The 14,238-nt window shown below is 43.2% G+C and overlaps 1 protein-coding gene across 1 annotated transcript in view; it reads left to right on the top strand.

The window, feature by feature from the left end:
- The first annotated feature begins 409 nt into the window (after positions 1-409).
- Positions 410-14,238, top strand: part of hdac6 (histone deacetylase 6) — a 25,280-nt gene continuing 11,451 nt past the window's right edge. Inside the window, exons 1-2 of the mRNA XM_015968779.3 lie at positions 410-595; positions 788-888. Of these exons, the coding sequence (XP_015824265.3) occupies positions 817-888 (72 nt within the window). The 5' untranslated portion in view covers positions 410-595; positions 788-816. The remainder of the gene's footprint in view (positions 596-787; positions 889-14,238) is intronic.

Here is a 14,238-nt window from a genome sequence, read left to right as displayed (position 1 = left end):
TTCTCAGTCCTGGTGCTGGAGGGCCAGTAATAAGCATGGTAGAATTGTTTCCCTGCTTCTATAGTTATATAAATGAAAGAATAATATACATTTTATATAATTCTAATTAACATTTAAATTTATGTCAAAATGTTTATTATATTCATTTAATTTTAGTTATACTATTAGATCCATTATATAACCAATATTTTTTGTTAAATTTGATTTTAATAAATGTACAATTTAAATAATTTTTATTTTATATTCATAAATGATAACAGGAGTTCTATGCCCCCCACCCCCACCCGAATCTATGAATTTTGTGATTATTAAAATTCTAATAAAGTTTAGAAACGAGGATCTACCTATTCAAATTAATATTTTAATAAAAAGGTAATAAAAAAATCCAAATATATCTAAATAAAAATGAAAATGCAGGCGCGTTATCGTGACGTCACTTAAGCGCGACAACATCGCCTTCCTGTTGGCGCTGAACAAAAACAAAACCACAAAATGAATAAATAAACATCAAAGAAAATTTTATAACGCAACGAGAAAAGCTGGCGGTCTGGTCCTGGTTCGGTGACGAACAGACACACGGAACCGGAAACCCACGGTGAGAATCTCAACAGCAGTTCAGGTAGCTTACGTTAGCTTCCCTGCGGCTCCGGGTCCGGTTTGTGTTGGTCGGGTTGACCGTCTGCTCTAATTAGTGGTCACGTGATAGGTCAATAGAAAAACATAACTGGAAGAGACTAAGAACGGAACCAAACCAATGACAAATAATAAAAACGTGTTTTTGTTTCAGGTGTGAATGAGTTCTGGTTCTGGTCGGTGATGCAGGCTGGATCAGAACCTCCAGGACCTGGACTCAAGTCCGCCAGAAGGTCGCCTCGTCTATCTTCACAGGTCTGTCTCTGAACACACAGATGTGTGTGTGTGTGTGTGTGTGTGTGTGTGTGTGTGAGAGAGAGAGCTACAGTTGCCAGAACTTTCTACCTGAACGTCAGTACCGGTTTATTATCAGCTCCTGAGAAAGTACCAGTTTTTAAATGGAACCCCCAGGTGTGGCCCTCACATAGACAGGGGGAAAACATCTGGTTGGTTATGGACCTAATCAGTCACTGATGATGCACTCACTGTTCACACACTTTACCTGAGGACAGGTAGGGATTCCTCCACAGGTTCTTAGCTTATCTGGGGCCTCATTTATCAAGCTTGCTTACGCACAAAACGGGGTCGGAAAACTGCGTAAGCAACTTTTCACGCAAACTTTGGGATTTATGAAAGAAAACTTAGCGGAAAAATGTGCGCAACTTAAAGTTGACTAAGGACCTGGCTTACGCACATGTTGGACATGGAGAGCACCTGCAGTGCTGCTGCTGAGAAGGATACAATTATGAAATCCTGCAGCATTATCACTTGTACCGCTTCGTGTGCACACAGAACAAGCATCCCCCACCCCCACCCCCCCACCCACCCACACACACACACACACACACACACACACACACAGCCTGAAGTGCAGAATACGGAATGCTGAATATCAGCAGGGGGACAGATTGAGACAGAATGTTATGCATCTGTGACAGTATGAGCATGCACCCTGGCTAGTTAGCCAAGGGTGATGTCCGTTTGGCTGACTGGTTAGTGTGCGTTACTCTCACCCGGGAGTCTGGGAATCGAATCCTGATCGGACCATTATTTTACATCCACCACAGATCTCTGAAGAACTCAGCATCGACGGCTTCAGCAACGCTGTGCCACTCCGTGGATTTTCTCTTATTTGTTTTGCAAAAGCACTTCCTTTCATTTCTCCACCTCACCCACAGGTACCTCAACTTCTGCTTGTGAAATTGCGTTTCCTTGATCTGCAGTCAGGATCGAAATGCTGCAACAAGCCGGCTTATGTATATGCATGAGATCCACAAGGCACTTTGCATTGACCATTTATGGCAGTAAGTGGGCGTGGTGAGGGCGGGATGTGGCTAAAAAGTAGCTGAGAAACATTCTCGAAGCGGAGATTGTGTGCAGCTGTGCGTACTCCATGTTTGATAGATCACAAACCTGCTTGGCGTAAGTACTTTTTTTTTTTTTTGCTGAGCTTAAGTACGTTTTAGTAAGGATTCTATGCAGTGTTTGATAAATGAGGCCACTGGTCCTTGTTATTGTCTATAGTAGGGATGCACCGATCAGGTTTTTTGTTGCCGATCACCGATACCGATATCAAAGAATGCTGATCACCGATACCAATCACCGATACCGATCACGTGGATTGGACAGAAATTTTCTACAACATTATAATGAGTGCTACAAACTACATAATCTGGGAATAAAGGAAATGCAACCTAATCTAAAATGGTCTGTATTAAGGTTGTCACGTTGTGAAAATGTAACCTCACGGTTGTTGTGACCAAAATTACCACGGTTTTCGGTATTATCGCGGAACTTTTTTAAACGTGTTACATTTTCAGACAACTAAATAAACCCTGTATGTCAGGAAAATATTGTCCTCAGTTTGTGTCTAAATTTTGCCTAAAATGTGTTATTTTGTAATTATGTTGTTTATTTGTTTACATTTTTCCCCTTTAGTCTTTAAAATACCAATATTTGCCCATAACTCCTTATTTTATGTCTGTTTGATGTCATCATTTAAAAAATATCAGATCAGATGATACTCAGTACTCAAGTAGCCTTCTAATCAGATACTTTTTTACCCTTACTTGAGTAATAAACCCTATATCAGGAAAATATTGTCCTCGGTTTGTGTCCTTCCAGTGAGCTTTGCAGATGTGGGAAAATGTCATCAGGCAGTAATTGTTGTTAAATTCATAATTATTCTCGGAGAGAGACCAACTCTTATCTGCCCCTGGGAGTCCCGTAATGCATAGCGTCATTTCAACATGGCGGTGTCCGCGACACGGTTTATATGCAGGTAGCGGCGCTGCGGCTGCTTTATATAGCGACTCGTTGCATTCTCCCTCAACCCAAATCCTCGGATCACGCATTTTAGCTAAAACGCTAACGTTAGCTTGCCTTGCGTTGACTGTAGAGTTGTGGGTGATGGTCACGCAGATGTGTCATGAGATTTGAAGCGTTGCTGCCTTTCACAGACACTTTTTCTGCACGTGCTGCAAACAGGATAGCCGTCTTCTATCAGCTGTCCCTCGGCATTCTTCAAATATCCAAAAGATGCCCGTACTTCCCACTTTGTCTTCTTTGAGGGATAATAAATGTCCTCCTGAGCGCTGCCGTCTCCTCCTTTGGCCATTATTTCAGCTTTAGCTTCAAGAAAGTTTTGGTTGTAAACAGCAAAGCAGGCATGTGCCGCCGGTCCTGCAACTTCAGCAGATGATACGGTGGCTGGTAAGGGTCACCGCGCCCACACCGCAGCCACGGTAAACCCACCAAGATAATATAGTTTTTTTTTAAAACAAGACAGTTATTATTATTGTCAACTTTTTTTTTACTGGGGTTTACGGCTACACTGGTTACCGTGACAACCCTACCTGATCGGTCTGCTTTGATCTATTTTGAAAACTCCGATCAAAACCGATAGGGGCGCTATCGGCCGATTACGATCAAATGCCAATCCATCGGTGCATCCCTAGTCTATAGGAAGCTTCTTTCTTGTCTGGATCGTCTCCAGCTAATGGACCTTTTCTGGTTTTTCACTTCCAGGGGAGAAAGACTCTGTACCTGATGCACTCTCAAAAGTGACCTTTATTCAGTAGGTTGGTTTAAATTGGTGTGTACAGATGTAACTAGGGATGCAACGATACCACTTTTTTCCAAACTGATACGATACCGATACTTAGATCTGAGTACTCGCCGATACCGATTACCAACAGCGATACTTCCACCACACAAAAAAATGCAATGATTTGGAATACAGAATCAGATTTTATTTTCTTCTCTGCTTTCAACAGGAAAAGACTGTGAGGTAGATAAAAAGTAAAATATATGAATGGAAATCATCACAAAACTAAAATATTAGGTGAACAGAAATGACAAGTTACAGTGAAGCCATTTTCAAGCAACTGCATTGGTATCGGTTCCTGATATTGGTTAACTTTTACCGATACTGCTATTGGTATCTGTATCGACACCGATACCAGTATCGAATCAGTGCATCCCTAGCTACCACATCAAGCGCCATGGTGCATGCTGAATCAAATTGTATAACAAGCTCTTCTGTGGTCCAGGATCTGTAGTCATGCTCCACACCCCCCATAGAAAACACTGCGGCAAACTCAGCAGCTGTAGAGTCTTTTAACATCCGACAGCGCTTCATCGGAGCATATTGTTGCACATGTTTGTGATTCCAGGCCACATCAAACAATACTGGCCTGTGATCTGAAAAATAGGTCTCTTGGACCTGCAGGTTGGAGACTCCTCCACCCAGTGGCAGCACCAAGTCTAAAATATGGCCACTAACTTGTGCATAGATAATTGTACAGATAACACACCGTGACCCCCTGAAGCCATATCCCATGGTCTGTCATGTTGGGAGTTAGGAGGAGGTTAGGACCCAAGATGCAGAAACACCAGATGACACGAGGCAGGAGCAGTTTCAAAGTAAAATCCTTTTATTAGGATGAGGAACAAAAAATCCAAAAGGGCAGGAAGCCAAAAACCAAAGTCCTGAACACCAAGAGAATGAAAGCTCACATAGAACACACACCTAGAGATGAGGCACAAAACAACGCTGACACCAAACAATGGACCGACAACAATGGACCGACAAAAAGATTGAGACACAGACAGGGCTTTATACACTGGGGAGGATGAGAGGGAGATGAATTGCAGGTGTGTGGGGAGAGAGAGATCAGGTGAACTGAGTTACTAATCAGGGAGGAAACTAACATGAACTAAGAATAAAACCTAAAGACAAGAAGGGCAGGAAACATAACTTAATAATCTAAGGGGGGAGAAAAACCTCAAACACCAATGGGAAAAACACACTAGAGAGACTAATAACACGAACGGCTGTAGCTAAAGGAAAATGACCTAAGAGAAAAACCTAAAGACCAGAGGGGCAGAAATCATAACTAATATTCTAAGGGGGGAAGTTGAAACTAAAGGGCAAACACTACAGAAAGAAGAACTACAGGGGCGTGACTAAAGGGGACCACGGGATCACAGGAACTGGGAGGGGGATATCTGAGGAGGCAAACCAAGAGGGCTGAAGATCTGGGGAAAAATGGAGAACACCAGGAGACACACGAGGAAGACGCAGACAAGGACACATGAGGGCGCTAGGAGACACAAAAGGAGAACCTAGAGAGGGATTGAGAACACCAGGAGACACATGAGGGGAGACGCAGACCATGACATGGTCATCAGTCAAAAGGGCTCTGAATCTTTCCAGACATTCGCTTTTAATCTTAACGTGGCCCTCCCTAGCTCTTAGGAGGTGACCCTTAGGAGGGTCCTGGAGGGTGTGTGGGAGTTCGCCCAACTAATCTTCATGTGTTTTGAGGATCTGGCGGCGCTCAGCCACGTTGGACTTGAACTCTGCCAAGGCTGCCCTTGTCACTGATTCATGTAGTCGATTCTTTTATGGACAAGATTTTCTGCCCCAAGTGGAGGAGTTTAAGTATCTCGGGGTCTTGTTCACGAGTGAGGGAAAGATGGAGCGTGAGATCGACAGATGGATTGGTGCTGCGTCTGCAGTGATGCGGGCGTTGTACCGGTCTGTTGTGGTGGAGAGAGAGCTGAGCCAGAAGGCAAAGCTTTAGATTTACCGGTTGATCTACGTTCCTACCCTCACCTATGGTCACGAGCTTTGGGTAGTGACCGAAAGAATGAGATCACGGATACAAGCGGTTGAGATGAGTTTTCTCCGCAGGGTGGCTGGACTCTCCCTTAGAGATGGAGTGAGAAGCTCTGTCATCCGGGAGGGGCTTGGAGTAGATCCGCTGCGTCAAGAGGAGCCAGTTGAGGTGGCTCGGGCATTTAGTTAGAATGTCTCCTGAATGCCTCCCTGGTGAGGTTTTCCGGGCACGTCCAACCAGGAAGAGACCCAAAAGAAGACCCAGGACACGCTGGAGGGTCTCTGGCCAGGGAACACCTTGGGATTCCCCAGGAGGAGCTGGACCAAGTGGCCGGGGAGAGATTAGTCTGGCCTCCCTGCTTAGGCTGTTGCCCCCGCTACCCGACCCCACATAAGTGTCCAAAAATTGTAACGTCCAGCAATGGTCAGTTTTCACCTAAAAACGGACCTACATGCCACCGGTCACCGGAAGACATAAATTCCAGCTCTAAGGTAGATTTCACATTCTACCTTCAAACAAGCAACAAGGCTCTGCAAACCTTGTTGACATTTCAGGAGGAACACCATGTCCGCCTGTGTTCCCAAACAAAGCCTTCTTCTGATAACACAGCAGGATTCCTCGTGCCTCTGAATAAAGTGACTATTTAAGTGTTAGTGGTGGTCAGAGGGGCCGACGGCGCCAAATGGCAGCCTCGCCTCTGTCAGACCTCCCCAGGGCGGCTGTGGCTACAAGTAGCTCACCATCACTAGCAGTGTGTGAATGTGAGAGTGTGTGAAAGCGTCTTATAAGTTCAATGCATTATTATTTTCAGCTTATATGAGTTAATCAATCATGAAATGGATGAACAAATGTTATATGAATTAATAACAATGTTTTTATTAATCTGTGCTTAAATTAATGAGGTTGATTAATCAGTGCTTGAACTACTGAAGTTTGAAATGAAACATTTTGATATTATGATCAGTAATGTTGGTTAACAATTGAATCACTATTTTCTGAGCTCACACACTCAGACACGTGACGATGACAAGGTTAAGCTAATATCCTGACACATTGCTTTCTGTTCCACAAATTGGAACATCCTGTATCTGAAAGTGGCGTGACGTTCTGAGGTTTGCTTGTGAACACCCCTCAACACGGCACGTCCTGATTGGCCAAGAGATGAGAATATTAAAACAGAGCTCACTAGACGGTGAGTCAGTTCTAGAGAAAGCTACGGAAGGCCATCCGGAGCGAACCCAAAGCTTTCGACAAGCTAAAAGCTGCCTGTAGCTGACACAGCAAAACGGGTCATTCAGCTATTCAGAAACAGCTGTTCTAGACACAAAAGGTTTCATCTATCTGTTGTGATCCGGGAGACGACTGGACCGACCTGGTCGTACTGCGGTCTTTTCTACGAACTTCGGTACCTTGGGGTCACCCGACCCCCCCTACATCTGAAAGGGAGTCTCCTCAGGGGTACGTAGAACACGGCCAGTCTGATGCCGTTTTGATAAGAACCAACTTCATAGCTCAATGCAAACCAAATTTTTTTCACCCAGAACTCAGTTCTTCTAGATACGAAGGTTCTGATAACCTCACATTCACACATAGTCACCATACATCACATCCCATCCTCTTAGAGTCATCCATCATAGTAGCCTTGGTTAACTTGTCATGTTTTTAATTTGCTTAGAAAATACATTTCTTATCTTTTATAAACCTGACTGTCTGAGTTGAGGCGAAGTGTGTTTGATCCCTGTGTAGCGTTGTTAATCTACATAACTAGAATTTAACGTTGTTGCTATTCAACTTTGTTCAATTCTGAGAAAGATCAAATGAATTGGCAATGAAACTTATATCATATATATATATATATATATATCCATGGATATTTATGTAATCGATAGAAGTTCATACACCAACTGGCTTGGTCTATATTTAATCAAAAGATTACTATTTAAGAGATTTAAATTAATAGCAAAAGTTTATTTATTAATTCTGAAGATCTAAAGAGAACTTTGCTCGTTCAGTGACCAAATGCACCGCTCTGTGTTTTATTTCAAAGAAGAGTCAGGTTTAAAAAGTTCAGAAATTTATTACTAACAAGTTAAAGATGACAGTTTAAAAGACAAATCATAAATTACAATTTATAAAAGCTTTGGTATTAAAGCAATCTGTGTCTGGATGAAACTAAAAATGAAGTGTGTGTGTGTGTTTGGATGTGTGAATGTAATTCTCAGAAGGTTTTTATCTTGGAGAGAGAAAAACTGGTTCTGGGTGAAAGAATTGTGGTTGCAGTTAAGCTAAATTATTTCTTAATAAAAGAGGCATTCAGACGCAATCTGTGTTCTGTCTCACCGTTCAGACGACCCTCTGTTGAGATCCGGAGGTCAAGGGAGGACGTTGATCAGCCTCTGGGTAGGAATGGGTACCTTTGACATTTGAATCGATCCGGTACTAATTCCCGGTACCTAGGAATCGATACCGGTACTTAACGGTACCAATTTTCGATACTTTTGAGTGTTTAATATTTTAATTCTCTTTTATAATTAAATATATATTTTTCTCAATATATAACCATATTTGATAAATATCACTATAAATAACATACAACTGTTTGTATTTTAACATCGTCCTTGTAGTTTTATAAGCTGATAATTAAACTGAAGCAAACATCTTTACTGTGAACTAAATTTACTGTGTATCTTCATTCCTTTTACCGTCCTTTTTCATTTGATTTTTCCTACTGGGAAGTTAGAATTTCCGAGGAGAAAGCGAACGCACCATTAGCTGATAACATTGGTAGCAATGGAAGCTAACATATCAAGCTAACGTTATCTTAAACAGTTTATTTAACTGCTGGAGCAGATTAAAACGATGATGCCTCACACTTAGATCCTTGTCACTGGTTTCATCTTCACCCAATCACCCGTCGCATTTAGTAAAGTGAAGCCAAACTTTAGAGCGCATTCATGTTCTCCTAGACGGAATTTCGGAGTTCCGAGGAGAAAGCGAACGCACCATTAGCGGAGCGGAAGCTAGCAAATCAAGCTAACGTTATCTTAAACATTTTATTTACCTACCGGAGCAGATTAAGATGAGGATGTCTCACTTAGATCGTTGTCGCTGGTTTCATCATCACCCAGTTACCCATCACATTTAGTGAAGTGGACCCAAGCTTTAGCGTGCGTTCTTTCTACCATGCTGCTCTGTTTACAACTCGCTCACAGCGACCGACGACATAACGCTCTTGCGCATGCACAGCTGTCTAGGCAAATTCTCGTTGTAAAGGATGGGTACCGAAACGAGGCACCGTTTTAAATGAAGTGAATCGGTGCTCGGTCGGTACTGTGGAATTCGGTCGGTACCTTAAAAAGTACCGAATTCGGTACCCATCCCTACCTCTGGGTACTCGGTCCGGTAGGGGAGACCAGTGGTACAGACTCTCTGGTCCTAGAGTTGCCGCAGGCACGCAGGTGTGGAATTGGTTTGCGTCTGAGCAGATTCTTAAGGAGTCTCGTAGCGTCAGCTTTGCTGCAGATGGCGTTTCTGTTGAAGCGATTCTATCGGCGTGACAGAAAAGCTTTAGTAGAGGTTTCGAACGGCCGACTCGATCCTCTGGACTCTCGTTGCCACGGAGAGAATTTGGTGAGCTCAAGAACTGAACTTGGACTGAGGAGTTAGGTTTTAAGAGACGGCCGGTAATCTTATTCTAACGAATTAGATTTTGACATGTAGATTTAACATACATCAGAACACGCCCTCTCAGAGACAGAAAGCTCTGGGTTGTCATGTGACAAAGACATGTGAGTGCAGTTAACCTTAACCTGATTTACTGTGTCCTGCATGGTGTGTATAAGTGCAGATGATCTTCTTGTCACTGTTAAACATTACTGATTATCATAAACAGTGGTGGATTTAGGACTGAAGAAGATCCGGGGCTTAACACACACATGCATGCGCACACACATACACGCGCACACACACACGTGACACGCACTAGTCAACATCATATATATTTGTCTTGTACCACATAATTTTTAATCTGAAGTTACGTATTAAGCATTTTCAGGGCAGAGTATTGTTCCTGTTAGTGTTTAGTGTGAGATGATAGTAAATATTCCCTTTCTTTCTCCAACAACTTTACCTGATAGTAAGCTAACTTTAGGCAAACCAGCAGCACAACAAATATTTTCAAATAAGACTCACAAACCTGAGTCAACACCAGTCTCATCAAAGCTGGGGTTCTGTCGTTGTACTTTTTGTCTAAAAAACGTTCTTATGTCCATCTTCACTCATGCATTTCAGGCAGAGAGTGCAGAAGAAGCCGGCTGCTGAAGGGCTTCTTCAGTGGTGGAGGCTCAGGCAGGCTGTATACAAACTACTGCCAGCTGCGCCCCCTCTGTTGGACTTTGGTACTGCATGTTACTTCCACGTTTGAGATCCGGGGCTTTTCATAAATGATTCGGGGCTTCAGCCCAAGTAGCCGGGCCTAACGCCGCCCCTGATCATAAATAATAATTATTATTAACCAAAGAATAATAATTAATTTCAGTAATTAAATACATTTATAATGAACCTTGGTGATTATTTATGAACGTTGTAATAGACACTGAAAAGAGTTTATTAAAAATGATTATTTTAAATCTAGAAGTGTCCTTCGTCTTGCAGATGGAACAGCAGTCAGATAAAGGCAGTCAGATTAAAGGGGTGGTAGACCGACATTCAGTCTCCTGTGATGGATAATCTGTAGATAGAAGTGCAGCCAGGACAGCTTGACCCAGCTGAGGAAGTATGACCTTTGGGTCACAAATGAGGCCATTCATGTCGCTACACCTGAAAAGGAAAAAGAATCCTAGAATCTTCTGATTAATCATCCAAAGGCCAAGCACATTGATATTCTACATTTATATAGCGTCTCACAGCTTATTGGTCATAAGTACAGGTAATATATTAAGCTTAAAAGTAGGGCTGCACGATAATAGGAAAACCTGCGATATTCGATAACAGTGCTTAATATTGCGATATCAATATTACTCACGATAAATGAACAAATACTAAAGTATGCAGTGTTGATGTCGCCGGGCGTGTGACGTCTGCTCTGGGTTCAAAGCAAACAAAAACTAATGCATGAATTCCATTACAACATAACATTTTTATTGCAAAAATATGCAGCTGCACCTGTTACTGTATTAGCAGCTGCACCTGCTACTGTATTAGCAGCTGCACCCGCTACTGTATTAGCAGCTGCACCTGCTACTGCATTAGCAGCTGTACCTGCTACTGTATTAGCAGCTGCACCTGCTACTGTATTAGCAGCTGCACCTGCTACTGTATTAGCAGCTGCACCTGCTACTGCATTAGCAGCTGTACCTGCTACTGCATTAGCAGCTGTACCTGCTACTGCATTAGCAGCTGCACCTGCTACTGCATTAGCAGCTGCACCTGCTACTGTATTAGCAGCTGCACCTGCTACTGCATTAGCAGCTCCACCTGCTACTGCATTAGCAGCTGCACCTGCTACTGCATTAGCAGCTGCACCTGCTACTGTATTAGCAGCTACACCTGCTACTGTATTAGCAGCTGCACCTGCTACTGTATTAGCAGCTGCACCTGCTACTGTATTAGCAGCTGCACCTGCTACTGTATTAGCAGCTGCACCTGCTACTGTATTAGCAGCTGCAGCTGCTACTGCATTAGCAGCTCCACCTGCTACTGCATTAGCAGCTGCACCTGCTACTGTATTAGCAGCTGCACCTGCTACTGTATTAGCAGCTGCACCTGCTACTGCATTAGCAGCTGTACCTGCTACTGCATTAGCAGCTGCACCTGCTACTGCATTAGCAGCTGCACCTGCTACTGCATTAGCAGCTGCACCTAATACTGCATTAGCAGCTACACCTGCTACTGCATTAGCAGCTACACCTGCTACTGCATTAGCAGCTACACCTGCTACTGTATTAGCAGCTGCACCTGCTACTGCATTAGCAGCTGCACCTGCTACTGTATTAGCAGCTGCACCTGCTACTGTATTAGCAGCTGCACCTGCTACTGCATTAGCAGCTCCACCTGCTACTGCATTAGCAGCTGCACCTGCTACTGTATTAGCAGCTGCACCCGCTACTGCATTAGCAGCTGCACCCGCTACTGTATTAGCAGCTGCACCAGCTACTGTATTAGCAGCTGCACCCGCTACTGTATTAGCAGCTGCACCCGCTACTGTATTAGCAGCTGCACCTGCTACTGTATTAGCAGCTGCACCCGCTACTGCATTAGCAGCTGTACCTGCTACTGCATTAGCAGCTGTACCTGCTACTGCATTAGCAGCTGCACCTGCTACTGTATTAGCAGCTGCACCCGCCAATGTATTAGCAGCTGCACCCGCTACTGTATTAGCAGCTACACCTGCTACTGCATTAGCAGCTGCACCTGCTACTGCATTAGCAGCTGCACCTGCTACTGTATTAGCAGCTGCACCCGCTACTGCATTAGCAGCTGCACCCGCTACTGTATTAGCAGCTGCACCTGCTACTGTATTAGCAGCTGCACCCGCTACTGTATTAGCAGCTGCACCCGCCAATGCATTAGCAGCTGCACCCGCTACTGTATTAGCAGCTGCACCCGCCAATGTATTAGCAGCTGCACCCGCTACTGTATTAGCAGCTGCACCCGCTACTGTATTAGCAGCTGCACCTGCTACTGCATTAGCAGCTGCACCTGCTACTGTATTAGCAGCTGCACCCGCTACTGTATTAGCAGCTGCACCTGCTACTGTATTAGCAGCTGCACCTGCTACTGTATTAGCAGCTGCACCTGCTACTGTATTAGCAGCCGCACCCGCTACTGTATTAGCAGCTGCACCTGCTACTGTATTAGCAGCTGCACCTGCTACTGTATTAGCAGCAAAACAACAAACTGCATGCATGCAGTTTCTCAGTGACTTTAAAACATCACCTCCACCATAAAACTTTTTCTGATGCTCCAAATACAGAAAAACATCCCTTACCAGGGTTTTTGGAATAAATAAAAAAAATCAGAAAATAAGTTTAAATGTTAAATAATAGTTAACATCACTTAAATGCAACAGCAAGTTCTCTCATTGCTACTGAACATTTTCTCCACTTATGTGGTTATGATATAAGGCTGTTGCTGTAATTGGGAAGTGAACTGTGCTGGGCCAAACTAGGAGAATATTAAGATTTTTTGAGGGAAAGAGAAAAACAATTGTCTACCTTTCAGAAGAGGAACTGGCAAAAAACTACAAAATATGTGAAAACGTTTGTTTTTAACCCCAAATTTACCAAGTTTACCTAGATCTTAAAAAGCAGCTCAGATGATGAAATTGCAACTATGATACGAGGCTGAAGTTAGCTTCCGATTCGGGAAATGGCTAAAGGGCCATTACACCCAATTTTTCTCTACTCTGACCATCTTTAATTTCACTTTATTTCAAACATATACATTCACCAACATTTCATAAAATCATTCCATGCAGTTGTTTGAAAAGGAGTAGGGAGAAGTATATACTTATTTAGCCCTATCTGCTCTAGCTGGAAAAACTACAACAGCCCCTACACTGTTCAAACCTGTTCTAGATTATTCTACAATAATAGCAGATCAAATAAAACACGATGTGGGATTTGTGAAACCTTTCCCTGATTTGTGAAACTTCAACAAAGCCTTAAAAAATCGGTCTGCGCATGCCCCATAGTAGCACATGTCAACGAACACGGATAGTCCGACTATCTTGAAAATACGCCTCCAAAACAATTCCTCCTTTCCTCCATTGTTCTAACGACGTAGTCTTTTTCTCCCGGGCCGGCTCTCAGACAGGAACTCTGTCATATTACCGTAATGTATCGTACTCCTCTGAAAAGAGCGGAGTGTCACCTTTCTGAAACCAGGGCTGAGGCAGCGGAGAAGAATGAGCATGGTGAGATGGATGAGAGGTAAGACGATCTGAGTCACAGAAAGATATCTGCAGGAAAAAGATTTTTTGTATGTCTTTAAGAATGGAGAAATATATAATGCCTGAAAAATTCTTTTTTTGGCAGCAAAAAAGTGGAACTTCTCATGAAACTGAAAACCGAAATGGAGAGACGTTCAATTATCTGAAGTTCTCTGGAATGTGGAGAGTAAAAAAGTTTGAGGCTGAACATTTATGCTTGTTTTTAATGAAGACACGCAAACATCAAAGTCATTTTTGCATAGTTGTGGCTGTTGTGTAACTGTGCTACATGTCACAGAAAAAATACAATCTGTGTTGAAGTTTCACAAATCAGGGAAAGGTTTCACAAATCCCACATCGTGTTTTATTTGATCTGCTGTTATAGTAGAATAATCTAGGACAGGTCTGAACAGTGTGGCTGTTGTAGTTTTTGAGCTACAGCTGTTCCATCGTTGGCCAGATGCTGAGAAAACGCATAAATCAGGCTTTGTTGAAGTTTCACAAATCAGGGAAAGGTTTCACAAATCCCAAACAAGGTTGTATGCAATCTGC

This window comes from Nothobranchius furzeri, chromosome 15 (genome assembly GCF_043380555.1).
Source record: "Nothobranchius furzeri strain GRZ-AD chromosome 15, NfurGRZ-RIMD1, whole genome shotgun sequence".
Classification (NCBI taxonomy): domain Eukaryota; kingdom Metazoa; phylum Chordata; class Actinopteri; order Cyprinodontiformes; family Nothobranchiidae; genus Nothobranchius; species Nothobranchius furzeri.
The sequence above is the reverse complement of the archived record's forward strand: the minus strand, read 5'-3'. Positions and strand labels throughout refer to the sequence as shown.